We start from the raw sequence: 20,414 nt of genomic DNA on the forward strand, positions 1-20,414 counted from the left end.
TAACTGTAAGACGCTACAGTTTCTTTGGTCCTTCGAGAAACAACTCAACAACGTGATCCTCATCTCTCGTCGACGCTCGGGGATGCTGTGATCTACATCATCAAACAACTATTGAGGTTCCATCGACGCTTGGGACTTCTATCCTTACAACAGTGGCCCTACGCTAAAGGTACTTTGTGTTTTTTGTGGATTTTTTACGACTGCGAATCGGTTGACTGGCCTCCGGGAAGAGGGAATCCCCGGTTTAATTGAGAAGGCGCATAAGGTCGTACTTAGTTCACTAGGACATAAGGTATCCCGGACCACTGCATCAAACTTTCACGTCGACTTGCGAGAAAGTATCATCAATCAAACAAACCAGTGTGTGAAAAACCTTCATCTTCGGAAGTGTCACCACATGATCAACCACAAACATGGAGAGTCTACTTCAGCGCCAACACGACATTGTTGAAGCGATCAAGAAGGTAGAACGCAACTTTAACAAGGATTCCGCTATCAGGAAGACTCGTAAGTACTTGGATGAACGACTCGATACCCTTGACAAGCTATGGGCCGAGTTTCAAGGCAATGACCACAAGTTATCGAGTTATGAAAACGATAAGGATCCTTACTTCGTGGAAGATCAATACCGACAAGCAAGAACATACTTCGATTCTGTGCGTAACAAGATATCGTCGTTTCCTCCTGCAAGTGAAACCGCTGCATCAATTTCTCCTGCAGCGCTGCCTAAGTTCGTGCAACCTGAAACGGTTACATTGCCGACACCACCTAAGCTACAGCCAAGACTCACGATGCCGTCTACGTCGACAGCGCTGACGACATCTTCAGATCAGGGTCAGGCCGCCGAACTTCTATCTCTACAACAAACGAACTTCAGAGCTTTTCACCGACAAGTAAGAAGCCTGCGAATTGACGACATACGTGACAAATGGGAATTGGAAGACGAGTTACGCAACATTCAAACACGTTGGAGTGCAATCGACGCTTTGCACCTTCAAATCGACAACATTCTACAAGGTTCAAATACACAGTACGACGACGAGTTTTATGCCTACGAAGAATCATACAAAGGCATTAAAAAGGCTCTGAACCTAAAACTTGCATCAACTGTGCATCTTCAACAGTCGACACCACAAATCGACATACCAACCTTTACGGGCAAATATACCCAATGGCCTACATTCTACGACATGTACGTGGAAAGTATTCATAACAACAACCTCCTTACCAACACGCAAAAGATGCAACATTTGAAAGGTAAACTGCGTGGAGATGCTGAGCGACTAATTCAACATCTACACATCTCAGCTGATAACTATGAGACGGCATGGGAACTGTTAACTCACAGATACAACAACCCTCAACTGTTGTTCACAAAACAGATTGAAATCTTCATCAATCAACCCGCCGCTCACAAACAGTCGGCATTTGAGATCAGACGTCTGTATGACACATCCATGGAATGCATTCATGCCATACAGAACCTAGGTATCGACACAAGTACCTGGGACCCGCTACTTGTTCATCTAATTGCAAAGAAGTTGGACACTGAGACATACAGTGATTACAAGGAGGCACGCAAATCGCCACGTGACTTACCATCACTCTCTGAACTTATGAATTTCCTAGAAAGCAAGTTCAACGCGCTTGAGCCAATAAGCACGACTGAGAGACAAACATCATCATCTAACAAGAATTATCAGCAAAAGATGATAACAAACAAGAAATTTCATAAACCTCAATCTCAAAATGGTGGCGGTCATCACTATAAGAAATTTGAAAACAGAGAATTTCAAGCTATTGCGACATGTTCGACAAACTGTCCTATATGCAACAACAACCACTACCTATACAGATGCAGCAAGTTCATGAAATTGTCGCCTGACGAGAGGTTATTAACCGTCCTTAAACTCGAATTTTGTCAGAACTGTCTATACGCACACGAAGACAGCCAATGCACGTCACCAAAAAGATGCAAAGTTTGTAAAAAACCTCACAATACTGCATTACATGAAGCATACGCGAACGTGAACCTTGCGCAACAGTCATCGAACAGGCCGGCCGAGTCAACTAGGTCATCGCCCGTGCCTACAACTCCAATTACGAACAAACTTCAAATTTCAACACATCAAGATAATAAACAACATATTGTCAATCACGTAGCAACGGATGATGAAGAGATTCTACTCACGACGATATCAATCAAGGTCAAAACTGCTGATGGTACATACGTCACCCTGAGAGCTCTCTTGGATCAAGGCTCTCAGATATCACTCATTTCCGAAAACGCTGCTCAGATGCTGGGCTTGCCTCGACAACGGTATCACGCATCGGTATCTGGCATCGGGAATGGATCTAAACAAGGCAAGGGAGTCGTCACACTCACCTGCCAATCAATATATGAAGACTATGAGCTTACGACACAAGCATTAGTCATTAAGCATGTCATCAACAATCTGCCCAACGTGTCCTTCAATAAACAGTCATGGCCTCATCTACAACATATACAATTGGCTGATCCGGAGTACAACATCTCCAGACCAATTGACCTCCTTCTGGACGCAAGTGTATACTCTGACATCATTATGAGCGGTCTAATCAAGGGCTCATCACCTATCGCTCAACAAACCAGGATGGGCTGGATACTCTCTGGCAACGTCAAAACATTTAATTGTCACGTTGTAGTGAACAATTTGTCAGATATATCCCAATATTGGGAGCTGGAAGGAATTAGTGACCCAGTTACTGAATTGACACAACAAGAGCAATACTGTGAGCAAGTCTATAAGTCTACAACAAGACGCTTAAGCACAGGAAGATATGAAGTTGCGATTCCCATGAAGCCTGGATTCGAACAAGATCTAGGTCAATCCAAAAGTAAGGCGATCGCTCAGTTTCACAACATGGAGGGCAAGATGTCAAGAAACAAGGAATTCTGCGAAAGTTACAAACAATTTTTGAGAGAGTATGGACAACAAGGTCACATGTCTCTAGTTACAAAACACAATGAAAAACCATCGTGCTATCTCCCTCATCACGGTGTGTTGAAAACTGATTCGACTACAACTAAGCTTCGAACCGTCTTCAATGCATCCTCGAAAACATCAACCGGGCGCAGTCTCAACGATTTAATGGAGCGCGGTCCTAATCTACAAAAGGATCTACAGCATCTCATCTTGGTATGGCGTCAACACAAATACGTTATAACCGCTGATATCGAGAAGATGTTCCGCCAAATAAATATTCGTGAACCCGATCAACATTTACAACGCATTATATGGAGGAGCACACCGCTGGAACCACTAAAGGAGTATCAGCTTACAACTGTTACCTACGGGACAAAGGCAGCTCCTTACCTGGCAATGCGCACTCTAAAACAGCTGGCCTTGGACGACGCGCATAAGTTCCCCTTGGCTGCTGCTGCACTGATGTCGTCATTCTACATGGATGACCTACTTGAAGGCTGCGACGAAATATCTCAAGCTAAACAACTGCAACAAGAGATTATCGACATACTCAAGGGAGCTGGAATGAATATTCGCAAGTGGTCCAGTAATACTCACGAACTCATTGAAGATTTGGCAGCAGAACAACTAGATGCGCCACTCGACTTCAAGAGCTCTGAGAACAGAAAAACCTTGGGCCTACGTTGGAACCCTACTTCGGACACCTTCTCATTCAAAAACATATTTCAACAAGAAACAAGTGACAACACAATAACAAAGAGACAGTTGTTATCAGAGATCTCTAAGATCTTCGACCCGTTGGGATGGCTATCTCCATTAACGATACGTGCAAAGCTTTTATTTCAACGTACATGGTCTGAAGAATCAATAGAGTGGGATCAATGTCTACCTGAAGACATTAACAACAAATGGACACAACTGAAAAGTGAACTTCAACACATTGAAGATTTCAAAATCCCTAGATACCTAGGAGATAAAAACAAATATTCAGTACATGGCTTCTGCGACGCGTCAGAAAAAGCATACGCCTGCGCAGTATACGTCACTACTACAAATTCTAAGGGCGAAGTCACATCGACGCTTGTGACTGCAAAGACAAAATTGGCACCTTTGAAAAATAAGTTATCTCTGCCTAAACTGGAACTTTGCGGCGCGCTCTTACTATCACAGCTCATAAAGAAGGTAGTTGAAACATTACCACAGCAAGCTATAATACACGCATGGACCGATTCCATGGTGGTACTTGGTTGGCTCCATGGAGACATCAATAGATGGAAATTGTTCGTTGCCAACAGAGTTCGAACAATACTTACCGTCATCCCATCATCAGCTTGGCATCACGTCCGATCTGAAGATAATGCAGCAGATTGCGCTACAAGAGGACTGACATCGCTACAATTGTCAGAACAAACCTTGTGGTGGCAGGGCCCCCATTGGTTGGTTACATTTGATCCGAACAGTATCAAAGATAACACATACCAACCACCTGCGTTAGAAACCAAGAAATCGAATGTGAACGTGGCCTTAACTTATAAAAACGATTTAGTTGTACAATTATTACATGAGTGCAGCTCGACACTACGCATGGCAACAACAATCGGCTGGCTATCACGTTTCACACAGTGGTTGCGCAATAAACAAATACCACGACAAAGTTACCTATGCACGACGGAAATGCAATGCGCCCTCAATTTGATTATAAAGACTGTTCAATCTATGGAATTTGAAGACGAGATTGAACAACTTCAGAATCAGAATAAAGTCAAGAGTTGCAGTAAATTAGCGAGCCTCAACCCTTACATCGACCCCCATGATGGATTGCTTCGAGTAGGCGGGAGATTAAACAACTCGTCACTTAGTCAATCATCAAAGCATCCGATAATATTGTCAAGTTGTGACGCGCCCCAGGACGCATCGACAGCCCTAGCACCGAGCGCGGAGATTTTGACAACCCTACGGCTGCGCGGCCGCACGCCGCACGGACCGAGTTAATATAAGAGACGGCGGCGACCGCGGGCGCCTAGCATTCGCTCGGGAGCCATTGTAACAGCCAGACGTTCGCGCGCGCGTCTATCATTCCCTCGGCTGCATTGCAAAGAGTCCCTAGCGAATAGCTATCCACATTGTTCCTTACTAACCCTAACTGTTCGACTTTGGCTTGATCCGATACCTCGTCATTAATCCGCGGCTTGCCATAAAGCGTCGTGTCGAGACGTTCTATCGTTGATAGCCAACCGGTTCTCGTCCTTACCGAGTAGTGCATGAGATACTCATCCCGAACCTGCGGTAGCAATCCTGCTGCCACCCTTCCTGAACTTCACACCCCCTCGCCCCGTAGGTCCAACGCCTTTCCCCAGTGGTCGCGCTCACTATTGAGGCTTCGGTCTCTGGCTCGAGCTAATCGGACCACATCCTACCCCCCTAGTTATAAGTATCCAGACTAACACTCGATAAACCTCGCACAGGGCGCCGCCCCTCTCGCGGATACGAAAGTTAGCTAACGGGACGCGAACCGGGCGCGTCGTTATTCCTCTTGTTGTAATTAGTAAATTGTGATATAAATTGTAAAGTACTTGTAAACTTGCTCATTATTAAATGATAGCGATTTAGAGTCAGTGAAACTAGAATAAGTGAACTATTGTGGAACCTAGATTATAAAGTGCCATTGTGTTATTGATTGTGCGTTTCCTTGGTCAAATATCCCTGTAGGCATCCCGGATAGGTACACATCCCTCATCGCAGAAGGCGAACTGGGACTTAGTACTAAACAGCGGGGTGTCAGACTGAGCTAGCTAAGACGCCCCGTTGCAATGGCGCCCAACTAAATAACCCACGGAACCTACAGGGATCACCAGATCGCTAGAGAAGCGAAAGACCACAAGGAAAGCAAAACTTCGCACCAAATTGATAATCACACATGTCAGAACCGACATCTTGGATATACAAACTGAAGAAGACAGAACTTGAGAACGAGTGCAAAAGAAGAAACATAAAAACGGAAAACAGAACCGTACAAGAACTGAGACAGAACCTCACAGAAGTACTCAGAACCAGAAAACAATCCGAAACAGAAGCAAAGCAGTCCCGTCAACCAGTCCAGTCCGCCAGTAAATCCTCCGAAGAACAGTCTAACAGTGAGTCAGAAACCGATTTTGAAGACACAGAGATGCACCAAGAACCAAACATGTCGTACACCATGGATCAGACCGAAAACATAACATCCAGATGGAACCTAAGCTTCGATACATACAACGACCCGGTGGAGTTCCTAGAGCAACTGGACGAACTCATGTCATCGGGCGAGGTCAAGCCAGATAAAGTGCTCAAAGTGCTCCCCAGATTCCTGAAAGGAAAGGCCGTACTGTGGTATAGAAATAATAAAAACTCGTTCACTACATGGAACGAATTCATAGAACTCTTCAAATTGACATTTGTGAGCTGTGACAGTGACCTGTTAGCTAAAATAGTGAATTATAGGCAACATCACCGCCAAAAATTCACAGACTACCTCATTGAAATACAAACACTCATGCGCAGATACGCAAAAATTTCAAAAGAGGAAGAAATAAATAGAATCTACGAAAACATGAACGCAAAATACAAGTTTTATATCAAGAAATCAGAAGCAGACTCGTTAAGCAAATTGATACAACTGGCAAACGACTACGAGAACGTCACAGCAGAACGTCAAACTAGCTTCACAGAAAGAAAACCACGAAATGATCACCACGAAACAAGCACAAGTCAAGGACACAAGGAGACGGCTTCATACATACACAATTACAACACAAATACTTGCTGCTGGAGCTGTGGAAAACAAGGACACTCGATGAAAGATTGCAGAAGTAAGAAAATACTATTTTGTAACGGTTGTGGCAAGATCGGCAAAATGAGTAAACAGTGTTGTAAGAAAACAAGTGAGTACACACAGTCCATGACAATAAACACAAGTCCGCAACTTAAAGATAACCGTCCCTTCGTAGATGTATCGATACTAGGCGAAAAATATCAAGCACTCGTAGACACCGGCGCCACAAGATCATACATCAACGACCAAGTGTACAAGAAATTCGTGAAAAGAAACTTGAAACCGAAAACAGTAAGCATAACAGCTAGCATGACAGATGGGCACACAACTCGAATTAAAGAAGCACTAGACTTGGAAATAAATATAAAAGGAAAAACAATTAACCACCAAGTGTTATATCATCCACAAATCACGAGTATACTGATCGGCATGGACGTATTAAATAGAATAGGAGCCAAAATAGAATGGCCCAAAGATAGTAACAAGCAAGGGGAACAAGTGGGAACAACGTCAAGAAAAAGTACAGAAGCCAACATCGTACCTACGTACGAAATGGCCGAAACACCGACAAGTATGAAAAAACACAAGATCAAACTCGCACACGAAAAATCAATCAAGAAAAAAGACGATGCACGGAACCCTAAAAGTCAAGAAGTAATAAATAAACACGTAACACGCTTAAAACAAGAAACAAAAGAAGACTGGATCCAAAAGAAAATTCAAGAAATACAAAAAACCGGAAACAAGGACTATAAAATGTCAAACAGCAAATTATACAGGAAAATAATAAATCACGCATACGGCCCAAGAACAGAAACATCATCAGACTGGAAATTATGCATAAACAACAATGAAAAAAACCAGATCCTGAAAGAAAACCACAATACACCTACCGCAGGCCATCTAGGAACAGCAAAAACACTGAACAAAATATCACAGAGATATTATTGGCCCGGTATGTACAGAGATGTGTCAACGTACGTCAAGAACTGCATAACCTGCCAAGTTAACAACGCACGCAAACCCTGGAGCGCAGTGTCTACAGACCCGAGTAGACCACTAGCTAGATCACCAAACCGGTCCACAGACTGGACCGAAATCCTCGAGGTCGACACCGTCGACCACCCACAAGACCTGGACTGGCGCGAGTCCGGCCCTGGAGAGGAGCCGACCCGAGCCGAGGACCAGACCAGGAGGCGGCCGGGGAAAAAGAAGAGGCGCGGCCAAATCCAGAACCAGCTAAACAAGGCCAGTAACATTTACTCGTAGCTTAACTTTATACCTAAGTTAGGTTTCTAATAGATAGATTCTATACAAAACACATAGTAATTGTCTAGTCAGTTCTCGTTAAAGTAAATTCATCAATATTAAAAACAAGTCAATAATGTAAAAGTATTAATTAACATTACAAAGCAACCCTGTATAACCTAGATCATTCAGTTCTTGAATTTAATCTCGTTAAATACCACATAATAACCTATAAGTATTAATTATCATTAGAAAGTAACCCTGTATAATTTAAATCGTTCAATTGTTCTATTTAATCTCGTTAAATAACTATTGACGCAAATCGCATTGTTATTTACTCGTAACTCGCAACCTAAACTCACATAAATAACAAACCGGTTTGTTACGCGTCAATAGTACTACCAGTATCTCGATAACTTTTAAATAGTAAACAAACATTCTAAGAACGATTCACCGAGCGAGCTCATTTGCATATTATCAGTGAGACGCATTTTTTCTATTCGCCACGGCCGGCACTCGCTCGCTAGATGATTCATAACTAGATTTTACCTGCCTAATGTTTGCGCGCCGCGCCAAGCTGCATTCCATTTACATTAGGAAATATTGTTTATTGTAACCAAAACTTAACCCCTTAACTGCCATTGTCTTGTATAACTTTTAATAATTATTATAGAAATTATTAACATTAATCAGATACCTATTCTGAGCATACTAATTTAAATAATTTAAACTAGAAATAATAATAACAAGCACCATGCATACTATTATTGTATCAAAGAAATATTTCAAGTAATATTTTAATACTCGTAACACAGAATAATATAATTGAATACTGGTAATAACAAAGTAAACAACAGACTCGTTTAATTAGTTCATTGGTTAATTGTAAACAAAAGGTCAAAGGTATCTTAATAACATTGTTTCAAAACTAAGTTAACTAAAATTAGCGTTTAATTAGTTCATTGCAAACAAAAAAAAAATTACAGGTACCTTAATAACATTGTTTCAAAACTAAGTTAACTAAAATTAGCGTTTAATTAGTTCATTGTAAGCAAAATAAAATTAAAGGTATCTTAATAACATTGTTTCAAAACTAAGTTAGCTAAAATTAGAGTTTAATTAGTTCATTGTAAGCAAAATAAAATTAAAGGTATCTTAATAACATTGTTTCAAAACTAAGTTAGCTAAAATTAGAGTTTAATTAGTTCATTGTAAGCAAAAAAAATTAAGGGTATCTTATTAACATTGTTTCAAGACCAAGTTAGCTAATATAAGTAAAAAATTAATGTCCCGTCATGTTTTAAATAAGGAGTTATTATTGGGCTAACGATTAATTACAAGTTCAGTCATGTTTTATATTTTAATTTTTACTCGTTATGAAGCTACCCAAGAATAACTTATTATTAACATGAATAATTTTAGTTGTTCTTGAAAAACCTTTATGTACCAGACTTGTGATTTTTCCAGGTAAAAATCTCCAAAACAAGGGAGGATGTGACGCGCCCCAGGACGCATCGACAGCCCTAGCACCGAGCGCGGAGATTTTGACAACCCTACGGCTGCGCGGCCGCACGCCGCACGGACCGAGTTAATATAAGAGACGGCGGCGACCGCGGGCGCCTAGCATTCGCTCGGGAGCCATTGTAACAGCCAGACGTTCGCGCGCGCGTCTATCATTCCCTCGGCTGCATTGCAAAGAGTCCCTAGCGAATAGCTATCCACATTGTTCCTTACTAACCCTAACTGTTCGACTTTGGCTTGATCCGATACCTCGTCATTAATCCGCGGCTTGCCATAAAGCGTCGTGTCGAGACGTTCTATCGTTGATAGCCAACCGGTTCTCGTCCTTACCGAGTAGTGCATGAGATACTCATCCCGAACCTGCGGTAGCAATCCTGCTGCCACCCTTCCTGAACTTCACACCCCCTCGCCCCGTAGGTCCAACGCCTTTCCCCAGTGGTCGCGCTCACTATTGAGGCTTCGGTCTCTGGCTCGAGCTAATCGGACCACATCCTACCCCCCTAGTTATAAGTATCCAGACTAACACTCGATAAACCTCGCACAGGGCGCCGCCCCTCTCGCGGATACGAAAGTTAGCTAACGGGACGCGAACCGGGCGCGTCGTTATTCCTCTTGTTGTAATTAGTAAATTGTGATATAAATTGTAAAGTACTTGTAAACTTGCTCATTATTAAATGATAGCGATTTAGAGTCAGTGAAACTAGAATAAGTGAACTATTGTGGAACCTAGATTATAAAGTGCCATTGTGTTATTGATTGTGCGTTTCCTTGGTCAAATATCCCTGTAGGCATCCCGGATAGGTACACATCCCTCATCGCAGAAGGCGAACTGGGACTTAGTACTAAACAGCGGGGTGTCAGACTGAGCTAGCTAAGACGCCCCGTTGCAAAGTCACAGCAAATTTACCGAGCTTATTATACAACAGGCTCACACTGTCACGCTACACGGCGGACCAAGCTTAACACTATCTTACATACGAGACAAATATTGGATACTTAGTGGGCTTCGGACTGTAAAGAGAGAGCTACGCAAATGTGTTAAATGTCGGCGATTCAAGGAAGAGAAAAAGACGCAGATGATGGCGGACCTACCACAGCCACGTGTCACACCCTCGCGCCCTTTCACACATACTGGAGTTGACTTCACCGGTCACTTTGACATCAGAGCCAACAAGGGGCGTGGTGTGCGAACACATAAAGGATACGTGGCGGTCTTCGTCTGCTTAGCAACAAAGGCCGTTCATTTGGAATTGGTGTCTGATCTTTCCACACCTGGGTTTCTGGCTGCATTTCGACGTTTTTGCGCTAGAAGATCAGTACCTAAACACATGTACAGTGATCAAGGAAGAAACTTTATTGGAGCGAATAAAGTATTGAAAAAGGAATACAAGGAGATACTGCAAACAATCGACATACAACTACTAAACAAGGCTACTGATTACGAAATTCAGTGGCACTTCAACGCGCCAGCTTATCCCTCAGCTGGTGGCCTTTGGGAGGCCGCTGTTAAAAGTTTGAAACACCATCTACGACGAGTGATGGGAGAACAAAGGCTCACATACGAGGAGTTCATCACACTTCTTCATCAGATTGAGGCCTGTCTCAACTCGCGGCCCCTACTGGCTGTGAGTGAGAGCCAACACGATGAGTATCTTTCACCGGGACACTTCCTAGTTGGTGGACCGCTAATAACACGTCCACAAACGGATCCCGAACAAGTGAACTTGACCACAAGATGGCAGATGGTCCAGGCAATGAATAAACAATTCTGGAAGAAATGGTCATCTGATTACCTACAACAACTTCAAGTTCGTTCTAAGTGGAGAACACCCTCAAAAAACATTGAAGTGGATGAAATCGTTCTAATCAAGGACGAAAACCTGCCTCCTGGCAAGTGGGCAATGGGCAGAGTAATCGAGGTACATCCGGGCAAGGACGGATACGTCCGTGTGGTATCCGTAAAAACTAAAAATGGGATTATGAAGAGACCTATTTTAAAATTAACAACCTTACCCGTGAAAGATGAATGTACACAAAAACCAACAAATGACGCTCAAACACCGACATGTGATGACGTCACAACCGCCGACGCGCACTCAAACCAACGACAAAGGCGTGCGACGAGAAAACCTACAGCTTCATTTATTGCGATGGCGATGATGCTGTTCATGTCCTTCTTCATACCTGCACAGTGCTCATACAACATATCAACATTTGACGACCACCAAAATATTTATTTCGATAAGATGTATGAGATGAATCTTATTCGAGATGAATGGAAGTTAATCGTGTACTATAACATGAGTACCTACTGGTCAGCATTACATCACGTGGAGAGTTACGTCAATCACTTAGAAGAGTACCTACACACTGCCATGCTGCCAACTCAATACAAAAGCATCATATATCAATTAGAACACGAGTTAACGGAAATCGAACACTATAACCGCATACTCAAGGGTCAAGCTAACAGAAGACAAAAAAGAGGCTTGGTTGACGGTATAGGCTATATAGCTAACTCCTTATTTGGAGTACTGGATGAGCGCTTTGCGCAACAATATGAAAAAGACATAGAAAAAATCTCGCAAAACGAAAAGCACTTACAACTATTACTGAAAAATCAGACAAGTGTCATCGAATCCCAATACAATATTCTGCAGAGAAACGAAGCCATCATGAACAAGCAGTTTAGAATGGTACAGAAATACCTACAGAATGTAACGATGATAACAAATCGATGGCAAGCAGAAACTAACAACGAGCTACATGTCTTATCATCTTCTATGTCAGCGATGATCATCATGAATAATCTTCGGAAAATGCAAGAGAATGTGATAAATACTGTCACTGACCTCGCACAAGGTCATATGGACGCACATTTACTGCCACCGGAACAATTAGAAGAACAACTGAATATTATCTACAGCCACATACCTAACGATCTGACTTTACCTGCCAACAAACATGACTTTAAGGAGATTTACAAGCTAATGAAAATTAGTGGTGATATGGGCTCTTCGTACTTGATAATCGAAGTCAAGATACCTCTGGTAAACAAGGAAGGCTTTGAGCTGGACAAAGTAATAAGTCTTCCTCAGCACTCCTATATTGTAGAATTTCAAACACCATACATCGCATTCAATCTGCAAAGAGATCTACTTCTCACTCTAACAGAAACAGATGTTCAAAGCTGTATCCACGCACAGACAAACAAATTACTGTGCTCTATAGATAAGCCAATATATGAATTAAAAATAACTCAGTCGATTTGTAACTTGAGTATTCATAACAAAACACTCTGCACTGCAAAGGAGGCGCCGTGTCACGAGCGATGGATCAAGTTACATAGCGATAACAGGTGGCTATACTCATGTTGTGGGAAATGCTCGGTACGCATATTTTGCACCGACAGTGGAATGACAATGAAGTCACTAACCGGGAACGGCCTTCTAGAAATCGGTCAAGGTTGTACCGTAGAAACTGACACATTCTCCATACTTGGACACAACAACTACTTGAGCCACGTTCAAGTCCAGAGGGACCTACCACTATTGTCAGAAACTTCGATCCTGAATTCCATATTGAATTCTTCAGGCATCGAGTTTACACCTGATTATCATGATGACGAGTGGCGTAGTATGGAGACTCAAATCCGAACCCTCAAAGAACAGGAGAATGCGCCACTCAGCATACACGACGTGCATCAGTACTCAGTTCTTTATACGATACTGGGCCTCATTATTGTCGCGGGGTGCATCTTCATGGTCATGCGATGGCGAAGAATCAAGGGAGCCCTCAACAAGGAGACTTCGAGCACTCAAGCGAATTCAATTCCGATGACAGCAGTCGCCAGCGTCGATCAGGCAGCGGCCACACCACCGAGGACCCGACCACGATCTGTGCGACTGGACATCCCTTCTATTAACGTAGTTCAGTGATGAAATATTTAAGTTATTCAAACTTGTTATTTGTATTTGAAATTGTTTACATTTTTATTGTTAGTTATCATTATTGAACTCTTAATTTGTTACTTTATTTTACATTTATATAATATTTGACTTTGTCCTTCTTTTAGAGTGGCAGGATGTACGGGTTACCGCACATATGTTAATGTCAACGACATACCTAATCTAGGTCACTTAGAAATAGCAATTATGCACACTTTTATACGTCACGTACGTTCGTACTTCTGCTATTCTATCATTTTATAAATAATTGTGTTATGTGAAATAAATCAGTGTTATTACGACTATCATTGGGTTTGGTTTCGTACACTAACTATCCCATACAAATCGTCGGCACTCATCCTGTAACTGTAAGACGCTACACTGTGAACAATATAAAAGTGAACGTGCAAACCTCATATCTAATCACGTTGGTGGGAAATGAAACATACGACCTCATGACGGTTTTGTGTAGCCCTGATGAGCCGGAGAATAAAACTTTCGACGAATTAGTGGATATCGTAGAAAGACACATTAACCCTAAAGCGAGTGATATGGCGGAACGCATGAAATTACGCGCGTGTCTGCAAAATCAAAGTGAAACAGTGAACGAATATTTATTGCGTTTAAAAAAACTGGCGATGACGTGCAAATTCAAAGGTCAAGAGTCATTGGAGGAAAATCTTAGAGACCAATTCACCTATGGTTTATGGAACGAAAAATATAGACAAAGATTACTGACGGAAAGGGAGCTCAGTTTTACAAGAGCTGTGACCTTAGCTACGTCATTAGAAGCGGCTGAACTCGAAGCGAAACTCGGTGGTGGCAAGAACCAGGCCGGCGAAACTAGCAACGGCGCCGGCGTGTACGCGGTGCGGTCCGGCGGCGGCGGCGGCGGCGCCGGAGCGGCGCGAGGGGCGCGAGCGAGTGCTGGGCGCGGCAGCGGAGCCAGCTCGCAGCGCAGCACCCAGGCGGGCGGAGACCGGTGTTATCGGTGCGGATCGCGGCAGCATTTGCAAGAAAGGATTTTTTCCTGGCGGCTTGGTGACTGGAATTGAACCGCCACCGGTGCAGACGAAGAAGATGGTGAATTGTCTGCACGTGAAAAAGAGGTTGTCCGGCTTGCAGAAATTTATAAAAGTTACCGTTCCTTGTATGAGATTAAAAAAATGTAAATAAAACAGCTCCCTCTCAATTGACACAATTTATTTTTATCTCGTATGCTCGTATATAGTTAACAATTACGATATTATAATAACTACTGTAATAGTGCCAATCTCAAGGGATTCAGGGTCGTTAGTTAGGTTCGGTTTGGTGAATATTATTGCCACTACAAATTTCTTAAAACTCAGCCTAAATATTAAGACTCTACTAGTTAAGATAACTGCGCGATGTCAGGTCGGAAAGACTCCTACTTGAAGGATGGAAAAGTGGGTACCTTGGAAGCCATGCGGTTATAAGCCGTTACCCTGAACGTTCCTCTCTTCTTCCGGGGTCCAACGGGTCTCGCACACTTTTAGGCTCCAAGCAGCGTCCTCCACGGCCTCAAGCGCGCAGTGCCAGATGAAGCTCTTGCATCTCTTCGACAGGTAAGCGTTCAAACTCTTGCAGAGACAGAGGTTTGATGACAAGGAGGAAATGCGAAGAGATCAGCAGTTTAGAAAGGAGAAATATTTCATACGAAATGAAGAGAAATTAAAATATATGAAATATCATCAAAATATTATGTTTAAATTATAAAATGTAAAATATGAAATCCCGCATCTGAAACGAAAAATACGAGTGTCAGCATCACATGTGGAACGTGGCATTAGGTTATGAAAAAACCCGCAATGGGAAACAAATAATACTTACGAAGAACTGCTCGCTAATTTGAAATTCACTCGCAGTCTTCAGCAACCCACCCTCATCCGAACAGGATTTAGGGAATTTCTGAAAGAAACGATCACATGAAATACCACGTACTGGAATACGAAAAATATCAATCACGAAAAATAAATAAATTCTCCGACGGGAACTTACCTCATGTGTGAATATTTTTAAATTATATTAATAAATTATCGTGGATGCATTCTGCATGACCCGTAATAACCTTAAATGGTCTGGTGCCTAGGTACGGTTCAAATTTCTCTACCGCAAAAACTACCGCTAGTGCTTCCCTTTCGGTTGCACTGTAGTTACGTTCATTCTTATTAAGTGATCTACTAATATATGCAATAGGATGGTCATTCCCGTCTACTGTCTGGGTTAGCATACCACCTATGCCGTAACTTGACGCATCGCAATGAACAGAAAAAGGCTTCTCAAAATCTGGGCATGCTAAAACTGGCGCAGAGACCAAACAATTTTTTAAAGACTCAAAAGCCTCTTGTGCAGCTGGGTTCCACAAAAATTTAGTCTTAGTACTGGTGAGGGCATTCAAAGGCGCAGCAATGGATGCAAAATTACGGATGAACCGACGGTACCAAGAACAAGTGCCTATAAACATTTTAACCTCTTTCGAAGTTTTTGGTACCGGGAAATCAAGAATTGCACGCACTTTGTCTGGGTCTGTCCTCAAACCATACTCATCAACGATGTACCCTAAATATTTCGCACCCTTCCTGGAATAAGTACGCAAGTGAAAAATGCCAACTTTTCAGGAGCGTAAAAAAAACTGTCTTAAAAATGTATTACCATTATTAAAAATATGTGTTATACATCAAACGATAGCTAAAAATGTCTGTGAGGGGCCTATGTATTTATATTTAAAATACACTTAATAGGTTTTGAGAAAAACTTAAAAAAGAGCGTTGCGTACTTATTCCGCGAAACAAATTTTAACACTTGTTGTTGTAATTATGAATATTGCATTGTTGACATGTTAAGGAATACTTGCTGTTTGGTATTATTGCTGATAACTATTTATTGGCGTTCAGATTTAGTCGTGCATTCAACGTGTAAGTGTGGTTTACGTAGTTTTTCCTCGAACTATTCGTAATTAAATACATTCATAAAAAGGATAACGTACTTACCTTGTGAAATATTACATTACTTATGGTAGTATTTAAAATTATAGCTTTATTCAAAATAAAAATGTTACAATATTTTAGCGTAACAATATTATAAGTTTCGGAAATTGCATTTTTAGGGAGAGACGAGCTATCAAAAGGACTAATGCCAGTTTTCACCATCAATCCCTAATTTGTAAGTGACCCCTATGGTAATACATAACAGGAATTTTGTTTTTATAGGGGTCACTTAAAAATTTGGGATTAATGGTGAAAACGGGCATAAAACTCATATTTCTCATTTATTTTTGCAAGTAGGCTTTTATAAAGCACTCTGATAGTTTTACACTCCCCAGTATAACCCTACCACTGCTTCAGGACATTTTTTTTTTACAGTAGCGGTAGATAGATTTATGTTGTAAAATTACCATTTAAAAGAGAAAATCCACAATCACCATTTGCAGACACCAAACCGAGGAATGAACTGCCGTTTGCAGTATTTGCGGACCAATGCGATCTATAATCTTTCAAGATGAGACTCTAATACCTTAAAGACAATCAACGCACCTGTAACTCACCGAGGAGCGGGTGTCTATGGGCGGCGGGTAATCACTTACCATTAGGTGATTCGTCTGCTCGTTTGCTTCCTTTCCCTTAAAAAAACCCAAAAATATAACCACACAGAGGTCCGTTCAGTTAGAAAGAAAGTTGCAGAAATCACCAGACCTAAAAAGGATAACGAACACACAGATTTTTTTTTTACAAAACAACGTACCTACCTGAAAAAGAAAAAGAAACAAGAATGACAGTATACTTACCTCATCATGCGGTCGTCTGGAATAATACGGAGACAACTCGCGCACGATTGTATTTGATGCTTCGTGTTAAGGTTCGATTTATATTTCACTGAATAACGAACTGCTTGTGAACCCACAAGCAGTTCTCAGCTGCAAGAAGACCCGAGAAATATTATAATGAGATGAAACGTGTTTGCTTCATAGATGACATTATGAAAATGATCTTCAGATTTATGTGACAAAAACTGATTCGGATTACCAGTGCATTATTTGGAGACCGAAATACCGAAGAGTGCCGATTTCTATAAAATTATAAAACAATATTTTTATATCAAAGACCTTTTATCAGGAGTGGATTGGTCAATTGAAGCTATAATGCTTTAATTTAATGAGAACTTACAGAGCAGATAATAATACATCTGATATGTCCATCCACCAGGTTACACTTCAATACTATAATGCGAACAGGTCACTGCCTGCTGCTCTCTCCTGAACACTATAATCCAGACCTTATAGGCACTTACAGATAGATATCTACCATCTTATACTGCATCTCACTTAACATCAATTGCGGTCAAATACCTTTTGCTATCTAGTTCTGCGTTGAGTTTATGAAGTCAACAATAGAAGACAACAAAAGATCAGCTAGTGCTAAAGTAGTTTCATGAACCTTGATGGAATAGTCCATGCATTGGGTATTGAATGGAATTTGAGGACAGATTTAAATACAATGTGAATATACCACAAATTGCAAAACCAATCATGAAACGTAACATTTTATCTGATACATCTGATCAAACTTTTTGATCCCCTTGGCTGGAGCTTAGCTCCAAGTACAGTCATGGCTAAGATTCTAATGGAAATAGAATAGAAAGTATTTATTTGTTTCAAAACAAAAACTTTGGCTGATAAACAAATTATAAGGATAGAAAGATAAGTAACTCATTAGAAAAAGATTGGATTAAGATACGGCAGGATTTGATTCATATTGACAAAATACAGATATAGATCGGTATGGATAGAGAGAAAAAAAACGTCAGCATCATCATTTCAGCTACAGGACGTCCACTGCTGAGCATAGGCCTCCCCCAATGACTTCCACATCGCACGGTTGGAAGCACATACGAGGGCCGGCTGATAATTCCGCGGCCTAAGGTACTTAATGAAATAAAATAAATGGTTTCTATTTTTTATTTTGTAATATAATCTCCCTCAAAAGAAATACATTTTCTTAAATCTCGCATACAATGCCTTTTACCCACCCAAAAAATTTTTTTTCAAAATGACGACCAACCGCAGCTTTAATTTCGTTGTCATCTGCATATCTCCGGCCCCGTAAGTCCTTTTTCAAATCGAAAAACAGAAAAATATCGCTAGGTAATAGGTCTTGGCTATATGGTGGGTGGCCAATCTCTGAGAACCCGGTGTCTTTCAGGGCTTGGCCTCGCAACTCGTGCGGCGTGAACGGGCGCGTTGTCTTGCCGAAAGATCAATCCGCGTGTCAGTTTCCCACGTCATTTCTGTACAATAGCCTCGCGAAAATAAAGAAATATTCTTCAGCTATCTGCCACGATTTAATTCTTTGGTCAGCCGGAACGATTTTTTCGACTTTTGAACGTTTCCTTCACTCAGTATCGTGACAGGGCGGGGGTCGTTTTCACAGGTCTCTCGTCCGTGTTGAAATAGTCGGGCCCATTTTTTAACCATGGTATATGAAGGTCCAGAATCCTGAAGAACCAATGACATCTCTTCAAAAATGTCTTTCGGTCTATTTTCCTTCTTTACGAGGAATTATGTCCGCGGCGCGCGGTGTCGAAATTCCGCAAATCTCCAGATTTGGCGGACATGGTGATGTCATTTGTTCGATAGAAATTGAACTATCAGTGCAAACTTAATTAGTGATTGCTTTTTATAATACTACTGAGTGTCGCAACTAGTGACATGAGTAACATGCTAATTACTCATCGCTAAGTACCTTAGGCCGCGGAATTATCAGCCGCCCCTCGTAGTACGCAGAACTGACGGCCGATGGGCCAGCAAGGTTATGGAGCGGAGGCCACGTACCGTAAAACGCAGCGTTGGGACATCCACCGACAAGGAGGTCCGACGACCTGATAAAGGTAGCTGGAAGGCCAAATGCAGGCCGAGTAAAAATACAAAGACCCAATTAGATTTGTAATCTATGACAGAACGCTGTTGTACTCTATAACTCACTTGATAATGCTACGGATATAACAGTCTTCCCCCAACAACATTTATTTCTGTTACAAAAATGCTAAGCTTTTATTTCAAGAACTAATAACTGTATCTAATCTAATATTATGCATTAAATAACAAAACTTAGTATAGTACTTTCTTACTCTATTATAGGTTTAATTTAACAACTTTTCTTTTTATTCTAGTACTTCTTCGTAAAGGGACCGCTTCACTCTCTGTGTTATTTCTACCCTCATCATTAAGTAACGGTATCTGAGATTCATCTCTTCCTCCCAGAACAGAAGGTTGAGCAATACAATTATCACTGTGATCATCGCTAGTATTATCAAAATTTTGATTGTTTGCTTCAACATTAGCAGAATTATTATTAGTACTCTCAACTTTATCATTGGTTGCTTCAACCCTCTCTTCTGAGTTACAATCGGTTGGCTTATATATAAAACTACTGCTAGGGCAACTATCATTAGAAATATAGTCATAGTCATTTATTGGTCTAAATTGCTGTTTTGGTATCTGACTGCCGACTCCCCTTATCTGATTTATGTGTCTACGCCATCTCTCCCCAGAATCTAGTTCAACTGTATAGTGTAATGAGCCTAATTTATTCAAAATAGTACCAAATTTCCATTTTTCCCGATCACTGTAATTTCTAGCTATAACTCGGTCCCCTACCTGTAATTTTCTTAACACATTGTGATTATTTTGTCCATTATTGACGTTTGGTTTGGGTAACAATAGTGACAACCGTGACCGGACTTTGTAGGAAAAAAGTAAATCAGCTGGAGATTTTTTTGTAGTAGTATGAGGGGTAATTCTGTACTGATGTAAAAAATGATTTAGTTTTTCGTGAATATTATTGTTGTTAGCTTTTAACGATCTTAACTTGTTTTTTAATATTTGAACATGTCGCTCTGCTTGCCCGT

The 20,414-nt window shown here is 41.3% G+C and overlaps 1 protein-coding gene across 1 annotated transcript; it reads left to right on the forward strand.

Annotated features, from left to right (window-relative positions):
* Window positions 1-413: 413 nt before the first annotated feature.
* LOC135087409 (uncharacterized) lies at window positions 414-13,481 on the forward strand. Its single transcript, XM_063982182.1, has 3 exons — window positions 414-3,648; window positions 6,038-6,265; window positions 13,138-13,481. Exons 1-3 carry the CDS (start codon window positions 414-416, stop codon window positions 13,479-13,481), a joined length of 3,807 nt encoding a protein of 1,268 aa, XP_063838252.1.
* Window positions 13,482-20,414: the final 6,933 nt, after the last annotated feature.

Source organism: Ostrinia nubilalis (assembly GCF_963855985.1).
Source record: "Ostrinia nubilalis chromosome W unlocalized genomic scaffold, ilOstNubi1.1 SUPER_W_unloc_5, whole genome shotgun sequence".
Lineage (NCBI taxonomy): Eukaryota > Metazoa > Arthropoda > Insecta > Lepidoptera > Crambidae > Ostrinia > Ostrinia nubilalis.